This window comes from Chelonoidis abingdonii, chromosome 3 (genome assembly GCF_003597395.2).
Source record: "Chelonoidis abingdonii isolate Lonesome George chromosome 3, CheloAbing_2.0, whole genome shotgun sequence".
NCBI lineage: Eukaryota > Metazoa > Chordata > Testudines > Testudinidae > Chelonoidis > Chelonoidis abingdonii.
The window spans coordinates 57,633,038-57,659,624 of NC_133771.1; the positions used below are offsets into that span (position 1 = coordinate 57,633,038).

At 41.1% G+C, this 26,587-nt stretch overlaps 1 protein-coding gene across 1 annotated transcript in view; it reads left to right on the forward strand.

Moving 5' to 3' along the window:
• COL19A1 (collagen type XIX alpha 1 chain) overlaps positions 1–26,587 on the forward strand; it is a 335,594-nt gene that overhangs the window by 122,953 nt on the left and 186,054 nt on the right. The window contains exon 12 of the mRNA XM_075063425.1: positions 10,238–10,291. Coding sequence (XP_074919526.1) covers positions 10,238–10,291 — 54 coding nt within the window. The remainder of the gene's footprint in view (positions 1–10,237; positions 10,292–26,587) is intronic.

Genomic DNA, 26,587 nt, shown 5'->3' on the forward strand with positions numbered 1-26,587 from the left:
TCTTCCCTCATAACTTTTCCTTTCACAGGTAACTAACTTGCTGAAACCATTTCACTATCTTCATGCTCTCAGCACAATGTTCCAAAGGAAAACCACATCGCACTCTAGAATGAACAAGTGAAATAAAATCAAAGAAATACCTCTTTTCCAAAGCATTTTTGCTCCATATACATTCCTATGTCTTCATTCTTATTTCACTTTTCATTCTTGAACTCTGACCTCCATGCACTTCTATTTCTTAAGGAGATAACTTATCAAATGGAGCAGTGTCTTACATTACTGCATAATGAACACATAAAACTATTACCACTATACATTTGCTTAATTTCTAAGGTTTGCAAAATGCTTGTAGTGAAACTACTTTAAGCATTTAGTGATGGGTTTTATAACAAAGTTTAAACTCAGATCTGGTTCATTGAAAGATTTGTTATAGTTCATGAAAGTTACAAATAAGTTTGGAACAATTCATGGTTTTGCATTAAAAATTGGACAAAATTTGTGATTTCATGTTGGTTTAGCAGAAACAAGGTGAAGTCCAGTATTTTTGCTGATTTGCCATTAGGTTTCCAATTTAAAATGAAACTTGGAATACAACCTTCATAGATCGAATCATGGAAAAACATTCACATGAACTTCTGAAAAGCAAAACAACAGACTTGCACAAATCTTCTCAATACAAAAATAAAAAGCATTCATACAGTACATGCTCACCACAAAGGACTAAACATCACACCCCAGGATATTTCAGCAGTTTTGTATACCCAAAAAGTGTCACTGGACTTGCACATATGGTTCAATAACATTGATAAAGTAATGTTTTTTAGTCTAAAAACACAGAGGCAACAGATACTAACATAATCAAGGCCTGATAACCACATTACATAGTCACAAATATAGAATGTGACAGTGTTTCTGTAGAAGTACTATAGAACTATATACAGCAAGGTTTAGCCTTTGCAGAAAAGGCACTGCCATCCATCGAGTAATGCAAGTATTAGACATTGCTTTAACCATCTGCAAAACATTTTTAGTGACTAAACAATAGCAATAGCCTGCCAAAGCCATGGAAAGTATTGGTGCCTAAAAAAATATAGCCCAATAGATTCTGTGAAACCAATGCTCTTTGGCAACAGCTGACAGAAATAAATTGGTATTTAGTTTTCCTTAGGAGATCAGCCTTGAGGGGAAAAAAAACCCAAGTCTGTTCCTTTTACAGAAAAATCCTAACCCAACAATAACACACAGGTGTTATAAACAGAAATCAAACTCCAAATTAAAAAATGTGGGCCACATCTGGACACTGCTACATGGAAGCAAGGGGAACGTTAGCCCATTGCTCCCTTTGCTTTCTCCACAACTGTCATGCTGCCACCCCCTCTGGGACATAAGCGGAGGCACTTTCTCTCCCAGTTACACTTCCCAGCATTCCAATAGCTATGTATGGCAGTACTGTAAGGTGTCTTTGAGATCACCACCTAGTCAGGCTCAGCAGTTGTATGTAGCTGTTTCTGAGTGGGTGTTTCCTTGTCGTAGGATTCATTTTTCCTCTGGAGCTTCAGCGCTTGACTGGATTGTGAACATATTTAGGGCTCTGAGAAGAAACCTGAATCAGGATCTGGCCCAGTATATTAATGTGAATATGAAGCACCTTACCACCTTTTGCATATAGTACATAGTCTAGAAAAGAGGAGAAACCACAGTGGTACGTTCTTTTTTCCCTGTTTACCTTAAACTATAAATATGATATTAATATTAATATCCACACTGATCAGAGTATATTGTACTTTTCATTCAGTCTCTCTTCTGGTAACAAGAGACAAACAGCTAGTTCTCTTTTTCTCATAGTCAGCAGAAATGTTGGAGTTCTACATTCCTGGATGACTTTATGGATCCACATCTTATTTCCATAAGTTATTAAATCACTATAATAATGTCTTCCTTTGTTAGCATTCTTTTGATGAATAATGACTTACTGGAAGTAGCTGTTATCTCAACTTTCAAAAATGCCCAAGTATACCCAATGACTTACATAATTGTATTTAGTTGTTTTGTTTTTGAAATTACTATTGTGCTTGTTAAAAGTGTTGATTGACAACCAAGGAAACTAACATCCTTCATTTGTCAATGGAACAGATGTGTCATGTATAGCAGTAGTATAGGCGTCCCCACACTGCCCCACTGTTGTGCTTCAACTCTATTCTTGAGCGGATAGTTAATTCTTCATATTGATTCTGCTTAGACCTCCAACAAAAGTGTTCTGCCAAATAGTGTCATTTGTAATGGTAATTTCTGTTTATGGGGTATTTGTCCAATAGGGTCTAGACTGAGATCACCTGACAGTTCATTTAATGGATGGTAACAAGTTTTGATTACTACCAACTAGGGCTGAATTTGGTAGAGGTAAAAGATTCTATATTCCATTACCTTTTTCTGAACTAACAATTTCTTCTTAAGAAGAAGTAAATTTCGAGCAGGAGTGCACAACTTCTATTTACAGTAACTCCAGAACACAATTCTGAAAAGTTCCTTTTATCTCATCAGTTGATGTTGCAGTAATTTACCTGGAAGGTAATGTCTGTTGGTTTCTGTCATAAACAGATGGTTAAGGGTTAATGTCTCTTTTACCTGTAAAGGGTTAAAAAGCTCAGTGAACCTGGCTGACACCTGACCAGAGGACCAATGGGGAGACAAGATACTTTCAAATCTCGGTGGAGGGAAGTCTTTGTGCTTTTTGTTTTGGGGGTTGTTCACTCTTGGGGCTAAGAGGGACCAGACATACACCCAGGTTTTCTCCAATCTTTCTGAATCAGTCTCTTCATGTTTCAAAATAGTAAGTTAGCAGGAAGGCGGTTATCTTATGTTTGTTTCTTAACTTGTAAATGTGTTTTTCCTGGAAGGATTTGTTACCTCTGTTTGCTGTAACTTTGAATCTCAGGCTAGGGGTGGGTCATCCTCTAGTCTATGAATCTGAATACCCTGTAAGCATTTACCATCCTGATTTACAAAGATAATTTTTACTTTTCTCTTTAATTAAAAGCTTTCTTTAAGAACCTGCTTGATTTCCCTCCCCCGTTTAGACCCAAGGGATTGGGTCTGAACTCACCAGGGATTGGTGGGGGACAAGGAGGGACGGGAGTTAATCCTCTTTATTTAAGATCCAAGGAGTTTGGATCGTGTAGCCTCTCAGGCAACCCGGGGAGGGGGCAAGTCTGGAGGAAAGAAAGGGGATGGTTTATTTCTCCTTGTTTAAGCCCAAGGGTTTGGTCTTGAGTCCCAGAAAGGTTTGGGGGACAGGAAGTGTGCCAAACACTATATTTTTGGCTGGTGGCAGCGTTATCAGATCTAAGCTAGGAATTAAGCTTAGAAGGGTCCATGCAGGTCCCCACTTTTTGGACGCTACAGTTCAAAGTGGGGAAAAAACCTTGACAGTTGCCTTGAAAAATATCTAGCCCCATTAAATAGTAGATTGTTTGTTTGTTTGTTTGTTCAAGCAAATTCTCTCAGAATGAGGCATGCCCAATATAAAATTTGAAACAATTGCAATTGAACATAAAATGCATTTATTTGTAATATTTATTTGAAGTACAACTAATGATCATCAGCACAGGCATTGCTATTTAACATGAGATTTATTCACATACACACAATAATGTTAAAATACTATTACAGATTTTGGTACCATAGCCTTGGTGCCAAATTCAGCCATCAGGTAAACATACGCAAGTTCCTTTAAAGCCAATGGAAAGTGAACCCACTTATCTGAGGGCAGAATTTGCATCAGTGATAACACAATTAAGGCTGAAGCTCAGAAGTCTGTAGCTTTAACTCATCCCTTTGTGTTTGAGTATTGTAATTCATATGATACAGGAATTCACACGGGTTGGAGCTAAAATGCTTGTTGGTACATCAGATGGTATGCACCACAATTGCACACTAGGCCAAATTTTTCAACAACAGTGGTGTTCCATGGGATTTAAGGCAGTGCAGAATTTGCCCTAATGGGGAAAGCTAAGAACAGCATTTCAGCCATTACTCCTACTTCATTTTCTGTTCTGGGCTATATTTTTGTGTGAATTTCCTTTTGTATTTAGATGTAGTTAAAATAAATACCACATTAAAGTTTTTTGAAAGTTCAGAGTATTTTAGAATGAATATTACTAATTCAACAGAGTTCAAGGTATTATAGTCTGTATAAATATGTATCAATGGACATTTTAAAAATGGATATCACCATGAAAAACATTTAGAGGCTTTATGACTAGGGCTGTTAAGTGATTAAAAAAATTAATCGCCGATAACTTATTTGTCAAATTTTAACCTTGGAATTGTTATGGCTTAGTAATAAACCCATATAAATCTTTCTTTTATGGAAAGGTTAAAAAAGAAGTGAGTAACTCTTATCTATGTCAAGATAAATAGAAGTATTGTTTAGAAAAGTGAATGCAACAAAAAATATTTACTATAGAGATTTGCAAAGAAAAAGTTAAAATGGGGCTATTTAAAATATATGGTTTACTGACAAGAAAGCAAATGGTTAGGCTATGGCTAGCCCAGTGCAGTTTGTCAGGGAGCAGAGGGTATTCTTAATCTTGGTCATTGTCTCCTTGTACTCAAGTGTGGAGAGCATCTGTAGCCAACAGCGATGTTAAACAGCTCCAAGGGATGACGTTGTGTCACCACTCTCCTTTCATCCTGGCCAGTGGACAGGGGGAAGCATATCTTACACCTTTAAAAAGGTACATCAGCTGCTGCTTCTTTTCTGGGATACCACTGTCCCAGCACTGCCAGAGGCATTCTGGCTCAGTCAGCGAGAATGTCATTGGGATGGAGGGCCTTCACAACCCCACCCCTGCATGATTCTGACTGTAAAAGCCAGAAGAGAGCCCTAAGGGCTGTCTTCAGCCCAATGTTTCAATTAGTAAATTCATACCATCTGCAGGGAAAATTAGTGAATATTTGCTATAGCTGGATTCAATTTATTATGAGTTATGAAGAAAGTGTCACAAGGAAGAGAAATTAATCTTCTGATACAGCACACCACAAATGCATCTGTAATAAAACATACAAGATTATTATATGCAAAACTGGCTTTAACTATCTTTTAAAGAGGTAAAATAATGCACTCTAAAATCATGAATTTCCAAAAGTCAATGTTTCTGCCTCAGCACTAAGTAATGTTGCATAGCCTGCATATTTTAAAGAATGGATTGGAATAAAGAGAAATATATGTTAAGATTTTTATTTAACAGGGAGATCAGAAATAGAAAATAAGTAATGTTGACAAGGTAATGCTGCAGAAGAAATCTTATTTTTTGGAGTTTCCTGACATGGTTTTTGATCTCTTTGTATTAATTATAGATTTTGTGTGTAATTTAAAGGGTGGGGGAAAGAAAAATTGGAGGGAGGAGGGAAAGGCAGGAAAATATGCTTCTAAATTGAAACATCACCATAACTGGTTCATCTTAAACTCAGGCAGCCTTACCTGAGGCATCCATAACAAACACCTCCTTAACTGACAGAGTCTTTGGTGAACACGTTGACAAACTTCTTTTAACTGAATCATCCTTAACAAATATATCTTTACTTTAAGGAATCCTTATTACTGTCCTTAACTGAACCATCCTTAATGAACAGTCCTTAAAATGTAGCAGAAAAATGAGATTTTTTTAACAAGCTTACATGAAACTACCAACTTTAAATGCTTAAATTATAAAAAATACTGTAAACAATTTGTTTACTTTTGGATTATTTTCCCTTCCTCAGGAAAGACTGTAAAAACAAGCCAAGGTTCATATTAGCAGCTTCATGTAAGCAGAAAATTCTCACTTGGACTTATGAGGAAATGTGGATCTCTTCATGCTAACACACTCAAAAACCAGCTAGCTCATTTTTGCTCAAACTGTCTCTCTCTTTTAAAAAAACAAAACAAAACAAAAACACATCTATTTGGGTTGGGACCAAAGTTGGAAAAGACCATAAAAAGGATCTGTGACAGTAATGGCTAATTGATTAAGTGAAATTTAGAATAAAAGTTAGAACTGAACCTTAACTATAGCAGTTGCTATGGGAAACTTCAATAATATTTTAAATGCAATGGAAAATTGGAGTTGGTAGTTAATACTCTCTTTTTGACAACAACTTTTGTAGGCAGAGAGCAAACTCCTGGCCCTATGGGAGTATTCCCAGTGGCTTCAGTAGGGCAGGATTTCACACAAGTATCTTCAGCTATACTGAAGCAACTCCACTGCCTAGTTGTCTGAGTGTAATTGAAAGCAGAATTCAATCCAGGAAATATAATCTCTGCACATAATTCAATATTGTAATGTTGGATTAGTTTTAATTAACAAATAAGGCACACAGTACTTCCAGCATTATAATGCTATTTTGCAAGTATTCACAGATTAACTTTAATTGTCCCATCTGAAGATCTTTTGAGCAGGCAGGAACATTGGACTTAAAATAGCTTTTTTTAACATGTTTTTTTTGTGCAAACCTAAGATATCTCCAGCAATGTTGACTATTTAGAACTCTTACCACACTTTACTGAATGTTAAATTCTGCAGATTGGCTACATTTTAAGATAAGTCATGAAGTATATAATGTATATACTAAAGTCAGGAATGAGCAAGATAACTTGGCTTAATTTACATAGGAGTAAGTGATGAGAATCAGAACTCTGTTTTATAGGAATTCTTGCTTTGCAGAAGGAAGAGAGAAACAATCCACAGAATAATGTTTGTGAATGAATTTTCAGTAGATTAAATTACTTTCAATGTAAATTCACATGAAAATCATACAGTGCGGCAGGCTGACCTAGGTTCTTCAGATGCTAAAGGGATCCTGGCCTGTCTGCTAAATGATCTTTGCTTTTGTCTAAACAACCAATGAGCATTTTGAAGTCTGACATCTTTTGAATCATGGAAACTGGAATATTTGTACATCTCATCTGCACCCAGCAGCCACAATCACCACACTACCACCCCTTTGTGGCCTGCATCACTCATCAGCATTTTAAGTGATTGCCTGCTTGCAGTAGGGAGGACGAGTGTTTTCTAAGGCATAGCACAGGGATCAGCAACCTTTGGCATACGGCTCACCAGGGTAAGCACCCTGGCAGCCGTGCCGGTTTGTTTACCAGCCGTGTCTGCAAGTTCGGCTGATCACAGCTCCCACTGGCAGTGGTTCGCCGATCCAGGCCAATGAGGGCTGCGGGAAGCAGCATGGGGATGTGCTGGCCACCACTTCCTGCAGTCCCCATTGGCCTAGAGCGGTGAACAACAACCAGTGGGAGCCACAATTGGACGAACCCGTGGATGCAGCAGGTAAACAAACTGGCCCAGCCTGGCCTTGGCGGGCTGCATGCGAAAGGTTGTCGATCCCTGGCATAGAAGATCATCTTGGCTTGTGACCTAGTTTTTTCATCCAGGTTATATGGGTGGTCTTAATTGGGATTAGACAATCTGAGGATGTATGTTATTTCTGCCATTGCAGAATGAAATATGGAAAGGTATACTGTTCTCTGTGCTCAGGCTTGTATAGACTTACAGGGTATTCAGATTCATATAGACTAGAATTCCTATGAAACAGAGTAACGTCACTGTTGAAGCAGCACTCCACGTGTTCATCTCACTTTCCATGTATATAAAATACGTAAACAAATAAAGATAAACCACAAAAGGAAAAGTGTTTCTGATATTCAAGTGGTATTTTTAAATCTCCTAGAAATATATTAGAAAATGAAATCTTAAAATAATTCAACTACAGTAACGAGACGTTATTGTAAATATGTTGTTGTACTTTTGGAAATTCTGGCAAACTGTAACAATAATTTGACTATTGTGAGTTAAAAAAGGGGAAACCAGCATTTAACTTCCAAGCTGTCAGAATGATACAGACAAATAGAAATCTAAACTATTTGTTCTTATTTAATTCAGTTTCTTCTGAAGTCTTACTTAAGATACTTAAAAACAATATTCATTTTGGGGCTTTGCTTACATTTTAAGCTGTCTGTCAAGGAATATTATGCTCTTGAACATAAATCCAGAGACAAAACAGAGCTTAGCTGATAGCTAAAATGTACTACCAACATTTTAAACAAGGATTTTTTAAATTTTTAGAGTGCCTGCTGGCATTTGTTTCCCTCCCTTCCTCCATCTCCCCTCCCCCAAATAAATTAATAAAAATAAATCCATGAAAATCTGGTTTGAACTGCATCTTTGACCAAATATAAAAGTATAGGGATGCTTAAGGAAAAGCCTTCAGTGGATATTTTAGGGTAATATATAATATTGTTTGTTATGAACTAGATGGACAAGAGTTAAAACAAAGAACTACCTAGAGTCTTCTAATGTGGGGGTCCATTAAATATACAGCCTTGTTGATGCTAATTTATTGGTAGGCTTCAGTTGTTTAAGAAAGCTCATATAAACTCATTTTAGAAAAATGGTCTTCTGTTATTAGATTAAATGCCTTCTGTTATTGCCACTGGAGAAATAGCTTTGAATCAGGGTTGTGTCACAAATGGAATTAGTTGATCTCAGTTCTATAGCATTTAGCTAACAGAATTATGAAGATTATACTGACATAATTAATAGGCTTTGCTCAGACCAGTGTAGTCCCCTTGAGATGACTGAGATTCAGTGCACTGCTGTTCTCTTTCTTTGGTTGACATGAAAGATTTGATCTTCAGTACAGCCTGTCCCCATGGTTTTGTGAGAATTATTCTTATTACTTGCAAAGCTCAGTCTAGCTGTATTTACTGAGCAATTTAGCTTTGTTGGTTCTGGAAACAGATCTCCCATTAATTAGGATGCATAAGCAGAAATCTCAGTCACTCCTGATGGAACCTGAATTAAGGAGAGTGGAGTAGTAGACAAGAGTTTGTAAAGAACCGAATCTCTTTATTCGAACTTTAAAATAATATTTTATTGTGTAATTAAGAGTTCATATGGGAATATGTGAACTAGCCTATATCCTTCTAGTCTACAAAATCCTTCATACTGCATTTTCCCGTTCCATTCTCAAAATAAAGGTATTTCTGTGAGCATTGTACTTAAAATAAATATTTTAAAGATGTGAACTGTTTTTTTAGGTGAAATCGAAGAGCCATACAGCATTACAGATTAAAGGCAAAGAAACCCTAAAAGCATCTAGTAATTTGTCGGACATTTCTCTCACAAAATGATATAAAACATGAACTCAGAATAGTCATTCCTAAGAACCATTTTCTTTCCCAATATGTTGAATTATAGAAAAATTTTATGTTGTTACATGCAGGTTAATTGTGTTACTGCAAAGAGTTATTAACAACATTGTGGACATTACTCTCAATGGGAAGTATTCTAAGGAAAGTGGGAGCATTCCTGTTCTTATAATTCCTGTTTAATAATTATATTATGGTAATATCCAGATGCCTCTATCAGGATAGTGCCACTATTGTGCCAAGCATTGTACAACTAAAGGTACGTCTACACTACCCACTGGCTCGGTGGGTAGCGATGAATCTATTGGGGATCGATTTATCACGTGTAGACACGATAAATCAATCCCCGATCACTCTCCCGTCGACGGCTGAACTCCAGCAGCGTGAGAAGCGGAAGCAGAGTTGACGGGGGAGCTGCAGTCGTTGATCCAGCGCTGTGAGGGAGTGATTGTAAATACTTATTCTCCATCTGAATCTAACTTTCTACTTTTTAAATTGTTTCTTTGCACACAGTTAACAAATATTAAATTGAAATAATAAATCAGAGTTTTCACATGCGGTGGAGGGAAAAGTAAATTATTTCAGTCATATACGAACTTTCTTATACATTTCTTAGTCAAACTCAGTATCAGAATACACTGTTTCAGCTGGCAGAGTGAGAGAGTGACAGTCCCCAGACCTCTAACAGATGACTCTCTAATGGAATAATTTTGTCTGTTTCTATTAAACATCCATCCATCCACATTTTTTGAGTGCAACATTGCAAACATGAATATTTACATGGTGTTCAATGCCTCTTGCGAAGAACTGAGCATTAGCTCCCCAGATACTTGGCACCTTGTGTGGCCAAGCTCTTAATTTGGATGAAACACCTCTTTAAGTGTCAGGAATAGTTTTCCTATGCTGTCAGCAATAAATATATTGTACTGTATATAGAACACAGTAATGAATATGATGATGGTTTTCCCATAATGCAGTTTTCCAACTGAAAATGATTTTTGTTCATAAAACTAAAATATATACTCCTCCTCCTAGGGTGAGAAGGGAGATCAAGGAGAACCAGGACCTGAAGGCATGCATGGAAAAGATGTAAGTTGATTGATAACAGCAGTCTTTAATTTATAACCTTTTAATTCTTACATATAAATAGCTCACATAATAAATTACTGTATATCCTCCAATAGAAAGCAGAAGACAAAACTGCTAGTTCAGAGAATACACATGCTGCGTTGAAAAGTTACAATGGATTTCCTCTATAACTCTTTGACTGTCTTCTGTTCTAAAACTTTCTTGATTAACTGTTAAAAAAGGCGAGAGAGAGAGAGAGATTATTGTCTAAAATGCCCAAAAGAGTCGTCATTTCTGTTAGGTTTTAATCAGACTGATTTGAATGAGGTTAAACATAAAATGAAACAGTATAATATAATGTAACAGTAGAAAATGTTACTTACACAGAAACAATGAGTGTCTGGTAAAGCATTAAAAATAACTACTATACCTTAGGAAAAGAGAGAGAAGGGGTTTTGAAAGCCTGTAGAGCTTGGGAGCTAAATTGGGGAAGAACATTTCAGGAGCAGGACTAGGAAACATTTTGTGTGAGGTTTGAGATAATTGAATGGGGCAGTCAGAGGTCAGGGAGCACCTAAGAATTACTACTCAGGTGCCATGAAGGAAAATGGAACAAGTTTGTAGGTTGGAAATGAGCCCTGGGGATGTGTGCGTGTTTACTGTTAGTTTGTTTTGGACTTTTTGTGGGGGAGAGGAATCTTTTGGAGCCAAGGAGAAGCTAATGCTGAATCCCTGATTTCTGAGAAGGAAAAAGGTTTAGGTGACTAAAGGGCAAAGGAGTTTTGTATTTGGAATAGCATGCAGCAGTTAATCCAGATTTCTGTTGCACCAGAGGCTTCCCCCAGCACTTAACACTTCATAGGGACATGCCAAGGCACCTGATTATGTGGGCATCCTCTAAGCTGTCTCCCACATTGCTGCACAAAGTATTGGGCATATGGTGGAGAATTCAGCAAGATGGTTTTAGGACCTATCCCCACCCCCATGCATCCCCTTCAGGAGTATCATCATGTCTCTTTTACAAGCCAGGTCTGTGTTTTGCTGGAAGTCTGGGATCTCCATGGGGAAAGCAGCAGGGCTGCTTTAAACCATCATTGCCAGTCTACATCATACCACAGAACTTTCAGACATGTTCAGGTAAAGGGAGGAAAATTCCTTCAGCATGGGAGCTCTTGCAGAAAACCAGTATCTGTCACCTGAACCTTCCTCACTTCTTCCCTGCACTCCCTTCTCCCTTTGACTGTGATACCCCTTGAGAAGCTGCTCAGGTGAAAGGCATAATATTGGCACCTTTTCCCCTTAGTGAGTCTACTTCTGCCTGGAAAGAAAGGAAAAGGGGAGCAGGCAGAAAATCTTGATTTCTTTTTTCCTCCCCAGCTCAGTCCCAAAATGACAACTCAAAAGGTTTTAACAGCAAGACTACAACAAATTATTATTTATTTTGCCCTCTTAGGTCCCCTTTGTGACCTTCTAGGCTAGGGTCACCTTGGTTAGGTCCTGGTTCTGCAAGGTATCAATTCTGCAAATGTAGAGAGCTTGTAATTGGGTGTTGATGGCACTCAGCACCTCACAGAAAGCTGCCCAGTATGTTGAGGCGCTGAACCTGAACATATAGATTCTGTTGAAAACTAGAAACATTATCAGGATCAGATCTGGAAGGCAGAGAATTAGTCAGTGAAACATCTTTAACCACTTCGCCGGTGGTGTCTGCAGTGTTTGCTAATAACTGTGAACAATGAGTGTAATTAATTGCATTGAAGCCTGACATGCAGTTTATAGCTTTTTAAATATGCTTCCCATTTATGACATTCTTTATTTCAATTGGCTTTTTATATAGTGTATATTCTTTGCAGAAAAGTTTTTTTTCTTATATTAGGGAGCTATATTTTTACACCAGATATCCCGTTTTTCTGCAGCCCAGCATCTCCCACAATTCTTGATGTGTGGGCTGCTCTTGTCTCTCTGAAAATCATGGAGGCAGAACACCCCCCTCAGTGCTTGCTTGCTTCCAGTTTCTCTGCCTCCATGGCAGCATGTGGATGCTGGTTTTTACAGCTCCCGCCTTCACATCTGCCTAAGGGGGGCTTTTTTTAAATTAGGAGCAGTGGTGAGCAGTGATCTCTCTCCTGCCTCAGGTCAATATTTTAGCCAGCTGTTACATCCCTCAAAGCTTCCTTGCTCGCTCCTCTGCACCTTCCCAGGTATAGTAGAGCAGCCTAAAAACCACCAAATGAAATCCAAATGGTGCTCCATCATGAGACTGCCTTCCTAGGCTTGAGGGAGTTATGCCTTGCCTGCACCCAGCCTTCCATCTCTAACTCTGTTTCGTGCTGGGGCTATGGGTCAGATAGGACTGTGGATTCCCTTACTCACCAGAGCAACATGACTCTGACACGGGAAAAATGGACCAGGAGTCTATGAGCAGAGCAAGGAGAGGCTCAAACAATAGGAGTATCCCTGTCAGCTAACTCAGGGTTAAGTCCCAAGGAGCCACTGGAGAAGAGAGAGGGCAGACATTGTGGGATCACGAACTCTCCCTCTCTCCCTGCTCCCCAGGGAGAGTGCCCTGGAAAAAGAAGCAGGGCTCATAAGCAGCCCCACTTCTTCCCAAATTGGCCACCCCAAGTTGAATGGGACCATGTAGGTGGACTCAGAAAGAGATCTTGTGAGAGGACTTTAGGCCCTCAGCAAGGCTAGCTGTGGAGGAGTACATATGCTCTCTAAGCAAGCTAAAAAGGTTTAAAAAATCCAGGGAAGTGACAAAGGAGAAGAAAAAGTATAAAAGGTTTAGGAGGTCTGAGTCCTCTGACTCCTTTTCCTCTTCCCCTTCCTCCTCCTCCTCAGAGGATGGTGCATTCTTGGTCTTTGACCCCAATCAGCACCAGGGAAAGACTCAGCAAATCAAAATCAAGAAAAGGTCCTCGATTCCTTCCACCCAATAACTCAGTTGGAAATAGACTTTAGACACTTTACAAGCAAGGACGTATCCATCTCTAGGTTCCACAAGATTCTTGACCTCCTCATGTAGGCAAGAGGCCTACTAATGCACTAAGCCTTCAACTGCTAGTTCCCCTAATATTGTGCCTAGGGATCACTTCACGAACGCAATCACACATCAGGCTCCTTCAAGGCTTTATCTTAAATGTATAGAACTACCCCCCAGAACACAAGAAAGATCAAGTGATGGTTCTGGAGTGGGTAATCAACTCCTTAAAATGGTGGTCAGCCCAGGTCAATGTCCTTAAGGGCATATCCATATGCCTTCCAAATCTTCCTGATCCTCACAGCCAATGCCAGTCTGGAGGTCTGTGGAGTGCACCTGGAGTCCCAAATGGTTCAAGGCACCTAGAAGCTGGAAGAAAAGACCCATAGCATAAACCTTCCAGAACTAGGAGTAATCAAGCCGATGCTACTAGGGTTCCAGCCCAGCCTAGAGGGGAGCCATGTCCTGTTTCAAACAACATAACCACAGCTGTATATGTGAACAACTGGGGGGAACAAGAAGCCCAGCATTTCATGTTGAAGCAGTGGAAATCATGCAGTGGGCAGAGCATTTTCTCTTCTCCCTCAAGGAAGTTCACCTAATGGGAGATCTGAACCAGAAAGCAGACTGGTTCAGCAGGCACATAGTAAACAACTCCAAGTGGTGCCTGAATCAGTACATTCTTGAGTTAATTGTCCAATTGGGTCTGCCTGCCCGCAGCTGACCTATTCGTGAACCACATGAATGTGAAGGGATCAAAGTACTTCACCAGGGAAGTGGACCCCAGATTCATGGAGACAGATGCCATTTCCACCCTTCACATGACCAGGAAAGGTGATCCGGAAAATAAAAGGAGAACGGGGAACAGTAATATTGGTAACCCCACACTGGCCAAGGAGACCTGGTTTTCTGGCCTGATAGAGATGAAGCTGGAATTGCCACTACAGCTCCCAAAGGGACAAGACATCCTGACACAACGTCCTCTGTTGAATTTGTATCTGAACCGAGTGCATCAAAAGCCTGACTATTGAAAGAAAAGTGTTAGTATCGTTGGATCTGTCCTCCAAAGTTATCAGAACAAACCCTAGAAATCCAGGAATTCCAGCTATCTTGGATTTTTTTCCAAGAATCTTCAGACACCATTGTGCATCATGTGTCTGCCCTTATTAATGTGATATTCACAAGATCTGCAGATACTCTGGCAGAGAACCCCCAGGTAGCCAAATTCCTTAGGACAGTCTAGTTAGCCAAGCTGATGATTAGACTTCTTTTTCCAAGTGGGACTCCACTTATACCAAGAGCCATGACAAACCATCCCTTTGAACCATTGACATCAAAGTCAGCATTTTATTTATCGATCAAAACTTGCCTTCTGGGAACTATCTCATCCACCAGGCTAATGTCAGAGTTGGTGGCTTTCTTTATGCATGAACCTTACTGCACGTTTCATGAAGGTGAACTCTTCTTGAAGGTGAACTCTTCTTCCCATGCTTCCCAAGAGGTGGCTCTATCTTCATTCTGTTCAAGGCCCCACAGCATCCCATTGAGTAGAGGTGGCATGACTTAGATGTCAGAATATCTTGGAAAACTTACCTCACACATAGAATCCATGAGGTCAGTTGCTCTGATTTTATCCTTCCATCTGAAATGCCAAGGACTCAGAGCTTTCAACTCCTCTATTGCTAGGTGGATTAGACTATGCATTGTGAAAGAGTGCAAGGCATCAGAGATTCCAGTTTCAGAAGAGGTCAGGGCACACTCCACACTATCCATGGTGACCTCATGGGCAGAAAGAGCTAATGCATCCAAAGTGGCAATTTGTAAGGTGGCCACTTGGTCAAGTGCTGCCACCTTTATCAAGCAGTACAAGGTGGACTTCCTCACCTGGGTAGAGGCTTCTTTTGGCAGGAATGTCTGCAGGCAGTGACCCAAAAATGATTTTGTCTTTTGAGCAGATATTATAGATGGGGAAGGATACCATTTTTCCCTTTTCTGACCTTTTCTATAACTCTTTCTCCATCTATTCACTGCTTGCTACTTCCCAGACATCAAGAATTGTGGGAGAGACTGGGGTGCAGAATGGGAAATTTCTTACTGATAATTTCCTTTTTGCTAGCAGTGGCTCCCACAGTTCTAACCACCATGGATGGACCATGACTTAAGGGTAAAAAGTTAAGTGAAATCATCACCATGTGGTCATCTTCCTTGGTCTAACGTGCATAGTGACTGTGTTATCTCTGGAGTGTTTGTTAATGACGTTATGCAAGTTTTATAGCTTAGAAATAAGTCCTCTGGAAGCAAGCAGGAGCTGAGGGGACTTGGCTAGACTCAGATCCACCTCTGTGAGCTGCAGAGGGAGGAGAGCAACTGAGACATTCTGATTGCAGTGCCTCCCACAATTCTGGAAGAAAATTAACAATAAGAAATGTTATGATTTTTGGCTAATAGTGCATATCATCTATTGGAAAATGTATACTGTACATTCAGCTGAACCTACATTTAGGGATTCAAAGATGTAATCTCTTGTAGCCTGCCTGTCTAGAAAGGTGAACTGTATACTTTTGCCATGCATACGTATATGCTTACAGCATGGAAAAACACATCTGTGTTTCTTTCCATAGCATTGGAGACATTTCTGTGTCGGTTCTTACATGATCTCTATTACTACACAGGATCTTGTTCCACAATCTTTTTAGGATGAGTAAGGTATATTGTGTATCTGGTGAACTCTGAGACAGGTTTGCACTGGGGTAGTATGAATGCATACAGTATTAACTCTTTACATTTTGAATATTTCAATCAAGTGAGCTGCTTATATTGTGTCAAAATGTGATAGATTGTCAACACAGGAACTTCAGAAACTATCTCAGAAAAATATACTTTTGAAGTCGTCATATTACACAAGACACTTGGAAACATCACATGACTATTTTTAACACTTAAGTAAGATGCTTTGGATTCAATTATCAGCATGCTTAGAGATGCCAGTCATTGAGCTTAAACTTAAAGGGCTGTATACCCCTGTGTCTCCGTTACTGTCAATGTCTCGCACAGGTTACCATCGAGCTCAGCCCTGTTGTCAGCACTGAAGCATTCCACTCAGCCATTGGTGCAGTTCTGTACCTTAACCCAGCGACTGGTACTGATGCAAATTGCTCAGCAGGGGATGCCTGTACAAGCTGTACTCTTGGTAATGAGGAAACCTGACAAAGCCTGCAGACCACTCAGGATTACTGGTACTGTCATCTCCAGCCACAGCAACTTGGGCTACGGTGTCAGTCCTGGGTCTCTTTTCTGATCCATCAAGAGTTCTGGTATTCAAGGGATCTCTTGGTGTCAAATGAACAAGAGTCCTCACAGTTGTCAGGTACCAAGCACTTCATGGTACTGAGACCTCAGTTTCTGAGTGGCCATTCCCTGACACAGGACTCTATTCCATCCTCATTGACACGCCCTTCCCCCATGGGATGATCTGGAGGAAGAAGAGGACTCCCAGTCAGTCTCCTCAATTTCTGTCGGGGTTCTCCTACATACTACTTTGGGAATCTGCCTTCATGAAGGGAGGACTTTGTGGCACATCAAGCATGGTGGGCCCAGCCCTGTATGCCACCCCCTTTCCATTATGGACCTCTACAATGGCCATTTTGGGATCTGTGAGCTACCTATTGGCAATAGGTCAATAAACCACCGGTATCACCCCAGCAGCAGACCTAGGTTCCACATCCACCCTCTACCCCTCTAAGGCAGGAGGAGACATTTGAGGAGTTGGAAGCCGTAGTTGATGAGGAAGTCACCTCTGAAACTCCCATTTTGTCATTGCCACTTGAGGCGCTTATGCCTCCCCCTCCTTCTGTCGCTGATGACTTTAGGCAATTCCAAGGCCTCATTAGAAGGGTAGCAGATGCTCTATGGATCCCTCTTGAGGAAGTCAGAGACCAGCTTGACATTTTGTAGTCAGCGACATCCTCCAGAGTGGCACCACCCATTAATAAGACTCTCCTGGATCCAGCTAAGATAGTATTGCAGACACTGGCCACTACTTCACGAACATGCAGAAGAGCAGACAAGAAATATTAGGTGCTCCTAAGGACTGTGACTTCTTGTTTTCCCATTCCCCAACTACCTCCCTTGTGGATGTTGTGACTGAACAGGGTAGATGGTAGATGGCAGAAGTTGGAGGCTGATCTTAGATAGCTGAACAAGTTTGTGAAGCCCTAAATGTTGAAGGTAAGATCCTCTTCCTCTAGAGCAGGAATTATAGTAACTCATAACTATAATTTCTGCCTTAGAGGAAGAGGATTGGTTTTATTTCCTTGACTTGCAAGACACCTTCTTCTGTATAGCCATTCATCCATCACGAGGGAAATACCGAGGCTTTGCTGTGGGCCAAAATCACTTCCAGTACCAAGTGCTTCCCTTTGGCCTATCTTCGGCCCCAAGTGTGTTCTTGAAGGTTCTAGCAGTCGTGATATCTTACCTTCAACAGGAAGTGATTCTCATCTTCCTGTGTTTCAATGAGTAGCTTCTCAAAGGCTGCTCTTTCTAGGCAGTGAAGTTATCCACTGAAAGGCCCTTTCTCTGTTCTGAGAGTTGGGCCTACAACTAAACATGAAGTCAACATTAGTACCGGTGCAAGGAATTTAGTTCATAGGAGCGTACTTGGACTCGGAGGCAGCCAGCGCGTACTTCTCTTTAGACAGATTTATGACTCTGTCGGGACTGGTAAGGACAATTCAAGGAAGCCCTCAGATATCAATAGGGAACTATTTTCAGCTCTTTGGCAATAGGACAGCATCACCTTTGTGACCGGTCATGCAAGGTTAACCTTGGAAACAGTGGAGGGGTGAAAACAGCTTATTCTCTCATTAGACACACCTTAGTCAGTCAAGGAGTGGATGCTTTGCATGTCAAGAACTCCCTGAACTGGTGGAAATGTAAACTGCACGTCTGTGCAGGCATCCCTTTCTGCCACCCAACCCCATTAGTGACTAACAACCGATGCATCTGTATTGGGTTGGGGAGCCGACTTCAATGCCCTCGCAGTTCAGGGCAGATGATTTGCCCATGAGATAGGGCTCCATATAAACCTGTTGGAACTCAGAGAGGTCAGGAATACTTGTCTCCATTTCCTGCCCTTTATCAGAAGCAGAGTGATCAGGACCGTGACAGACAACATGTCCTACATGTTTTACATCAACAAGCAGGACAGAGCAACATCACCCTCTTTGTGTGCCAAAGTTATAAAGCTCAGGAATTGATGCATAGCCAACCACATCCAGATTTCAGTAGCTTATCTTCTAGACATCCAAAACACCACTGCTGATGTCCTCAGGAGACACCTCTCCTATGACTATATATTGGAGCTGGATTCTCAGGTCCTCTGGGACATATTCTAGAGATGGGGTAGGTCGTTTTGCCACCTATGAGAACAAGAAGTGTCCTCTCTCCTATTAAAGGGAGCATCTGGATTACCATTCCCTGGGGTCTGCCTTCCTTCTAACATGGAAGAGGAATCTGTCTATGCCTTTTCCCCAACACTCCTAATTCTAAGAGTGATGAATAAGGTCAGGTAGACAAAGCCCAGAGTTAGTCTCATAGTACCTTCCTGGTCAAGATAAGCTTACCTGTTTCAGCTCTGTATCCAGCCATCAGTCTAACTACAAAGCTATCAACCATTCTCCATCTCCTGTCTCAGGACTCAGATCATGCACTTCACCCCAATTTGGTAGTTCTGTCTCTTAGGGCCTGGCTCCTGGATGGCCCTAGGGAATAGAGGTTTCCTGCTCTACAGATGTACTGCAGGTCTTACTGCACATTAGAAAGACATCCACCTGCACTACTTACCTGCAGAAATGGAAGAGATTCACCCACTGGTGTGCTCATTGTTACCTTCAGCCTGAATTGGTTCCTCTGGCCCTCATCCTGAATTACTTGCTGGATCTGAAAACATCTGGGTTATCCATCAACTTGGTCAAGATACCCTTGGCTGTCATATCAGTCTTTCATCCCTGGTCAAGGTATTTTCCATTTTGCTCACCCAGTGTCATCCAGATTTATCAAGGATCTGAGTAATCTCTTTTCCTACATTAGGTACACCACCCCTTCTTGGGACCTCAATCTAGTTCTTAACTACCTTGTGAGACCTTCATTTGAACCAGTGCCTATCTGCTCCTTTCTTCATTATCTATGAAGACGGCCTTCCTACTTGCCATCATGTTGTTGGTCCATAAGGTAGGGAGATTGGGGCTTTGATGGCCTATACCCCTTTACCACATTCTTTCATGATAGTCTCTTTATGTTCGCATCCTAGATTTCTACCCAAGGTTACTTTGGATTTTTTAACCAATTGATGTATCTACCAATATGTTTTCTGAAACCTCACAGTTCTCAGCAGGAATCCTACTTCCATACTATGTTAGAAGGGCCTTAGCTTTCTGCTTGGATAGGACTAAGCAGTTTAGGAGACCACCTAGACTCTATCTGTCCTTCACAGATAGGTCTAAGGGGGCACTCATTTCTTCTCAAAGACTTTTCAAATGGACATTAGGTTGTATCTACACCTGTTATCAATTGGCAGGTGCTCCACCTCCATAGAGGTTGAGAGCTCATTAAACCAAGTTACGTTTCTGAAGAATATCCCAGTTTGTGAGCTATGTAGAGCTACTTTCTGTACTTCACTGCATATGTTTTCACAGCATTGTGCCCTGCTCCATGTCATCAGGTCTGATGCTGCATTTGGTGAAGCCCCCACCTGCTCAGTAATCACTTAGAGTGGAACAACCATAGAGATGCTCTTCTAAGAAAAAGAAATGGTTACTCACTCTGTCCAGTAACTGTGGTTCTTCAAGATACATGTCCCTATGATGCTCAACTATCCGCCCTCTCCTTGAGTTGCTCCTTAAGAGGATAACTGGATAGAGAAGGAACCGAGGGCAGTTCGCCCATGCACCCCTATATATCCTCAGTGTCTGCCACGAGAAGGTGGGCCATGTGGGCACTGCTAGCTAGAAATCTCTGATTAAGGGGTCAAGAAGCATATGGAGTGGAACACCCATATAGGGACATGTATCTTGAAGAACTACAGTTGTTGTACAGGGTGAGTAACATTTCCTTTAGATTACAACATTTCCTTTCTTCTTTCTGCTCTCTCCTTATGAGAACTTTTCATCCATACAGAATGACTCAGGGATGCCAGGTCTTCTTTTTAGATCAGTAGTATGAAGTGCTGAGATGTGACCCCAAAGTTTACTTCCCTGGTTCCAAATTAATTATACTTGCTATTTTATTTCATTTCATATGTCTCATTCACAGCAAGGTTTGGGAGCGAAACTCTAAATATATTGAGTCACGTTGCACAAGTCCATTTATTACTGAGTTAACCCAAGTTATACAACACAATATCCCAGTTTGAGCCATTATTCTAAACTCATCTGACAGCAGAGATACTGTGTGTGCCAGTAGTACAACTGATACGATTGGTTTTGGCTTCCTAAAGAGTAACTATAAATAGTTTACGTTACCCTTTTAGTCCTAAAGTATATGTTTCCATTATACCTGTAAGTAATTATTTAACTATATAACATAAAAAGTAATGTTAACTTGAGCATTACATCAAAACTTTATCCCTACAAGCCACTTAGAGCCTCCTAACATTAATAATACCATCAGTTCTTAATCACTGTAGTCTCTGCATGGTCACATTCTCTGATAGCAGTGTGAAGAGTCAGCACTAATCCTGAAATATACCCTGATACATATAATTACTTCTCAGTCATGCTTAAATCCTACATCCCACATGAAATAAGAACAGATTTGCAATGTAAATACTTATTAATGTAGCTATGAAGAGACATTAAGATCTATGTGCTATTCAGATTACTGCTAGTTGAATAGAGTTTGAAACGGAAATTCTAATCCATGAAACTCCAGACTCCTTAGGCAGGCAGGAGAGGAGTCCATAGGACACTACTGGTAATAGTTTGACAAATTGAATAAAATCTCTGGAAAAATCATTAAATGCACAATGTTGGTATATCATGTCTACAATTGGGTTTAAGCACAACTAGCAAAATATGGAGTGGAAATGGTAACACGTATCTGAAATGAAAAAAATATAGTACATAATCCATGTATAGCTAGACCAATTGATTAAATGAAGAATTTTCCTTCTCCAGTGAAAAAGGGTAATTGAAGAAACCTTTTCTGTTAAAATATTGGCACTCTTATTAGATCCCTCACTTGGAACCTAAAAATTCAGAGGACAGACCTGTGAAAATAATTGGACTGTCAAATTAAAGCAATTAAATTCTATGCAAAGAAGAAATAATGTTAGGTTAAAAATGTGCACCATTTTGTTTCCAATTATACCAGCAGTGAGTTTTTATTTCTGTGCTTGCCGAGGTGGCAGAAGTCAGTTTGAGGTTGGGTAGAGAAGGAAAACAGATGTACAGGAACATACGAATTTTTAGACAGTTCCAGTGTCAAGGTACATAAGCACAGTATTTTGTTTTTAGGTGTAAATGCCTTACTGGTGTCTTTTACAGAGGTGTCTACAAAAAAACCCCAAACTTATTTTACAGCAGCATTTTACAGGTCCATTGTAATGCTCTGAGGAACTTATAGGAGAACATAGATGAGAAATTCAGATTGTTTTTTAAGGTAAAAATCAGCTATGTTACTACATTATATTTGGTGCTTGAGGACTTTGCTAGGAGCAAAGCAGAATGGGGTGCTAGCCCTTGCTTTGAAACCCAGAAAGTCCAAATAGAATGCAGTGTTTTGAAGTCTATATTTAATAGAGAGGAGCAAGAGAAAGTTCAATGCTTATACAGTAACTCACTTAAAGTCATCCCGGTTAATGTTGTTTCATTGCTGATCAGTTAGAGAACATGCTTGTTTAAGGTTGTGCAATGCTCCCTTCTAACATCATTTGGCAGCTGTCTGCTTTGTCCACTGCTTGCAGGAAGAGCAGCCTGGTGGAGTTAGCTGGTGGGTGGTTGGAACCAGGGTGGACCGACAGCCCCCATATCAGCTCCCCGCTCCCCTAAGTTCCCTGTGCAGCAGCTGCCCAGCAGGCTAGCAATTGCAGATGTCCCTCCACCCACTGCCATGTGCTGCTCCTGCCATCTGCCTTGGAGTGGCTCCCCGAGACTCCTGCTTGCTGTGTGGGGAGGTGGAAGATGGGGGCTAATGTCAGGGTGTCCCCCTCCCCCCTGCTCCTGCACCCCGCTTACCCCATCTTCCATAGAGCAGGGGGGACACGCAACAGAGGGAGCTTCCAGGCAGCTGCTGTCCCATCTCAGCTTGCTGATCTAATTAACAAGGCAGTGTACTTCTGACCCCACTCTTCATACTTAAAGGGGAAGTGCACATCTCTGTCTCTCACACACAGAGGGCATGTGTCTCTGTCTCTGTCTGCTCTCCCTCCTTTCCTGCTGCCTTGTACAGCAGAGTGTGAGAGTTAACCCTTGAGAGCTCAGTCAATTGCTAGTTCATCATTTAGCAATAATGCATTCCCTGGAAATATCCCACCCTCTGACTCCTCCACCTCAACCAAGCTTCATAATCATCATCACTGTGTACCAATATTAAATTGTTTGTTTAAAGTGTGTGTGTGTGTGTAGTCTTTTGACTGGTGAAAATTTTTTTCCTGGAACCTCACCTCCTCATTTACATTAATTCTTATGGGGAAATTGGATTCATTTAACATCATTTAAACTTAAAGTTGCATTTTCCAGGAACATAACTACAATGTTAAGTGAGGAGTTACTGTATTAGAACTTCATGAGAGGCACACAGTCAGGTAGTCAGTTGTTTATGTCAAAGCATGATACTGTTTGCCCCAATCTGTTACATCCTGATGGTATCAATCTGTGTGACTCCACAACTGATATTTCAGTTTAGGTTTCCTGAGTGTGCTATATAGTAAGTTGTGGGTTGGTTGTCTATGGAGTTGTATAACTCAGTAAGGGATCAATGATCTGCCCTGTAGTCATTTTGATCCGTACTGTAGGCAGCAGTAAGGTGGGCTGTTTGCCCTGTTTTCAGTACATAAAGGGGATCAGCACCAGCATGGGAGATTTTAGCACAAGGTAAGATCGAGTCCATTTATTCAAATGCAGGACGTGGAATTCATGTCAAGGAATATGTGTGAAAGAGATGTAAGAACATATTCTACATGCATCAAGAAGTGTACTTAATAATAAATCATAGGCTTTTTTTCTTCCCCAGTAACATTCCTTTAGATGAGAGATCTGCCATCCTCAAACAGTTATGCCAGTCTTGTAGTAGTTTTCAGTGAGATGTTTGTCCAATGTAGTGCTTGTCATACTGTATTCCAAGTTTCAGTAAGAGGCACATGAATTGTGTATGAGGTGACTGGGTCCTTTGGCTGGAGCCCATTGAACTTATTTGTGGCATTTTTTGTGCACTGGCAACATAATGTGATGTCAGTTAGTGGTGTCTTTCTAATTTTTATGAGGCATGTACGCACTGGTTGCCACTTGGCATCTCAGAACATTTTTTATAGTATAGTTCACATAGTGCTTAAAGGAGTGAAAGAGCACAGATAGATTTTACATAATAAGAATTCAGAGTGCAAAGCATTTGGGAACAAAAAGTTCACTAGGCTTCAGAATGTGACCTACTGATTCTTACAGGTACATTCTTACAGAATTAACGGTTCTGGGCACTGTACTTTTCTTCAGACTTTTGTGGCCAGGTTAATGGTTAATGTAGGGTAAGAATCTCAAATCCATATGGTAGGTTATGAGCAGCAGGAGATCTTGCTAAAACACCACGTGCTGAAACTGCAGGTGCCAGGGCATTGTCCTGGTTCTGTATAAAGGCCCAACAGGAAGGCTTCTCTTTGAACATAACCAAATGCAAATATCATTGTAGGATAGCCCCCAGCATGCTTTCAAACAGCACCCAGCTCAAGGTGATCTTCTCTCTTTGACAAGTCAGATAATGTTTCCATAAACTGGAATGCTGGATAAGCCGCCCAATACAGTTTGTCACATATGTAGACAGGTATTTAGCAAGCTGTACAATTGTTTATTCTTTTTACCCTCTCAACTGTCCCTTACCTGTAGAGAAGTTTGCTGGCTGGCAGATCATTGGGATGTTAAAGACCTGTAATGAAGCCTGTAATGAAGCTCAGGTGGCTCAGGGGAAAAATTTGTTCAAGCCTCTTTTCTGTCCTGGTCTCTCCTGTGTCCTTTGGCTTTTCTCTACTCAGTCTCTTCTCTGTGGTTGATCCCAAGGACTTGTGGAACTGTTTATTTTCCAGTTCCAGATAACAACCAACCTTGCTGAGTAATTTGTTCTCAAAACTGTTACCAAAACTTTTCACTAAGAGGAGCTGCAGCAGTATTTCTCAGAACACTAAATCAAGTTAGTCTTTCCTGACTTGATATCAAAGCATCCCTGAAAATGGCACGATTTTCCATGGCAGTCTGTCCCTAGATAGCTGTTCAGGTGTTTTTTTCCTTTTCTTAAATTTAAAACAAAATTACAAATCTGGCTGCTGCCTTTTATGTCCCGTAAGTGATAGGTTTTGTTTAATGTATGTATGTGTGTACATGAAGTGACAGACAGTTTGAAGTATACAGGAAATAAAGGCCCTCTTTGAAGGGATAAAGGAAAATGTGTTTTCCACAAGCCAGCGTTTCCTACAGTTCTGGACATGTGAGCTATTTTCTGCATTCTGCAGCTTCAGAGGCAGATCAGCATTTTAGCTCCCCATGCTCTGGCCATGCCCCCCCTGTGCTCCCGCTTGCTACCAGATTCTCTGCCTCTGTGGCAGCAGATGCAAGCAGTTTCTGTTCCTCCCACCCTTTCTTTGCATTTTGAGCTGTTTCTGCCAAGTTTTTTGGGCAGGGGGGAGCAGTGTTTTCCCTTTCTGACATTTCTCTTCCTCCCTGGGGCAGTTAACTCTTCCAGGGGGTGGAGATTGACCCTCCTCTATGGCATCTCCCTGCCAGCTCCTCTGCCTCTTCCAGGCTTGGCAGAGCATCCAAGACAGCCCATGGTTAAATCAAAGCAGTGCTCTGTTTGTGAGACTGCCATCCCAGGCTCAGCAGACAATGAGTTATCCCCAGAGTGTGCCCAGCCTTCCATCCCTAACTCCATTATGTCCTGGGGCTATGAGTTGAACAAGAAGGTGGAGTTCCCTACTACCAAGGCAACCAGGTCTCCAGTGGTGGGGAAATAGACCAGGAGACCCTGTGCAAAGCAGATGCAGGCTCTAAAACTAAGGAGAGCCCTGACCATTTAACTCAGGTGGTAAGTCCCCTACAGAACACAGAAGGGAGACTTGCAAGGCCACAACCCCGACCCCCACCCAGTCTCTGTCCTGAGTATCCTGGGGAAAGAAGCAGGGCTTTCAATCAGCCCTCCTCTCTCCCAAGACAACCAGGAGGGCTCCAACAATGAGTTTCCCTCTCTCCACTCCCAGGAGGAATGGGACTCAGTGGGCAGGATTCTGAGACAGATTTCTCAGGAGGGCTTCAGGCCCTAAAGAAGACAAGCTGCAAAAAGCATCACCAAAGCTGTAGCAGACCACCTACCCTCCCAATGCACACACAAAAGTTTTAAAAAATAAAAAAAAGTGAAGGAAAAGCACAACAAATCTAGGAGATACTAATCCTCTGACTCCTCTTCTTCTTCTCCCTCCTCCACTGAGGAAGGTGAGTTTGTGGACTCAACAAGTGGATGAAGAAAATGAAGTTGTGGATGGAGATCCTGGCCTCTAAAGTGTCATCTCTGACCCGGGGACACTTCTTGATTTCAGTAGATCTAGCCCATGAATATCTCTATATATCCTCAGATTGTGCCACAACAGACTTCTGAGACTCACTGAAGACAGGAAACATTATCAGTGCCAAGCAGTACTTCTGCCTGTCCTTGGCTCCTGGGGTTTTTACAATGAGGTTGATAGGGATAATAGCCTGACTCAGGTTGCGGAAAACCCACCTTTCCATCCTTTTCTGGATGGCATTCTTATTAGAGATGTTAAGGGGCTTATTCCTTCACTCTCTTACTTCCCTGGTCCTTCTCACATGAACAGAGAGCAACAATACCCGAAGTCCAAAGGCGCAAACAATTCAATGTTTATTGGGGTGAACATCCAGCAAGCATGATTCCAGTTTCCTTCCTTAGTGTCCCCCTTCCCAGCTCTGACACCACAGAGCCTTGCCTGTGTCCCTGTTCCCATCCCCTGTTCCCATTTTCCCCTTTAGCAAGACATGATTTTAATTCCCCCATCCCCAGTCCCTGTTCCCATTCCCCCCCCCACTTCCTGATTGACTTCAGACTATATAGCAAAACCTGAG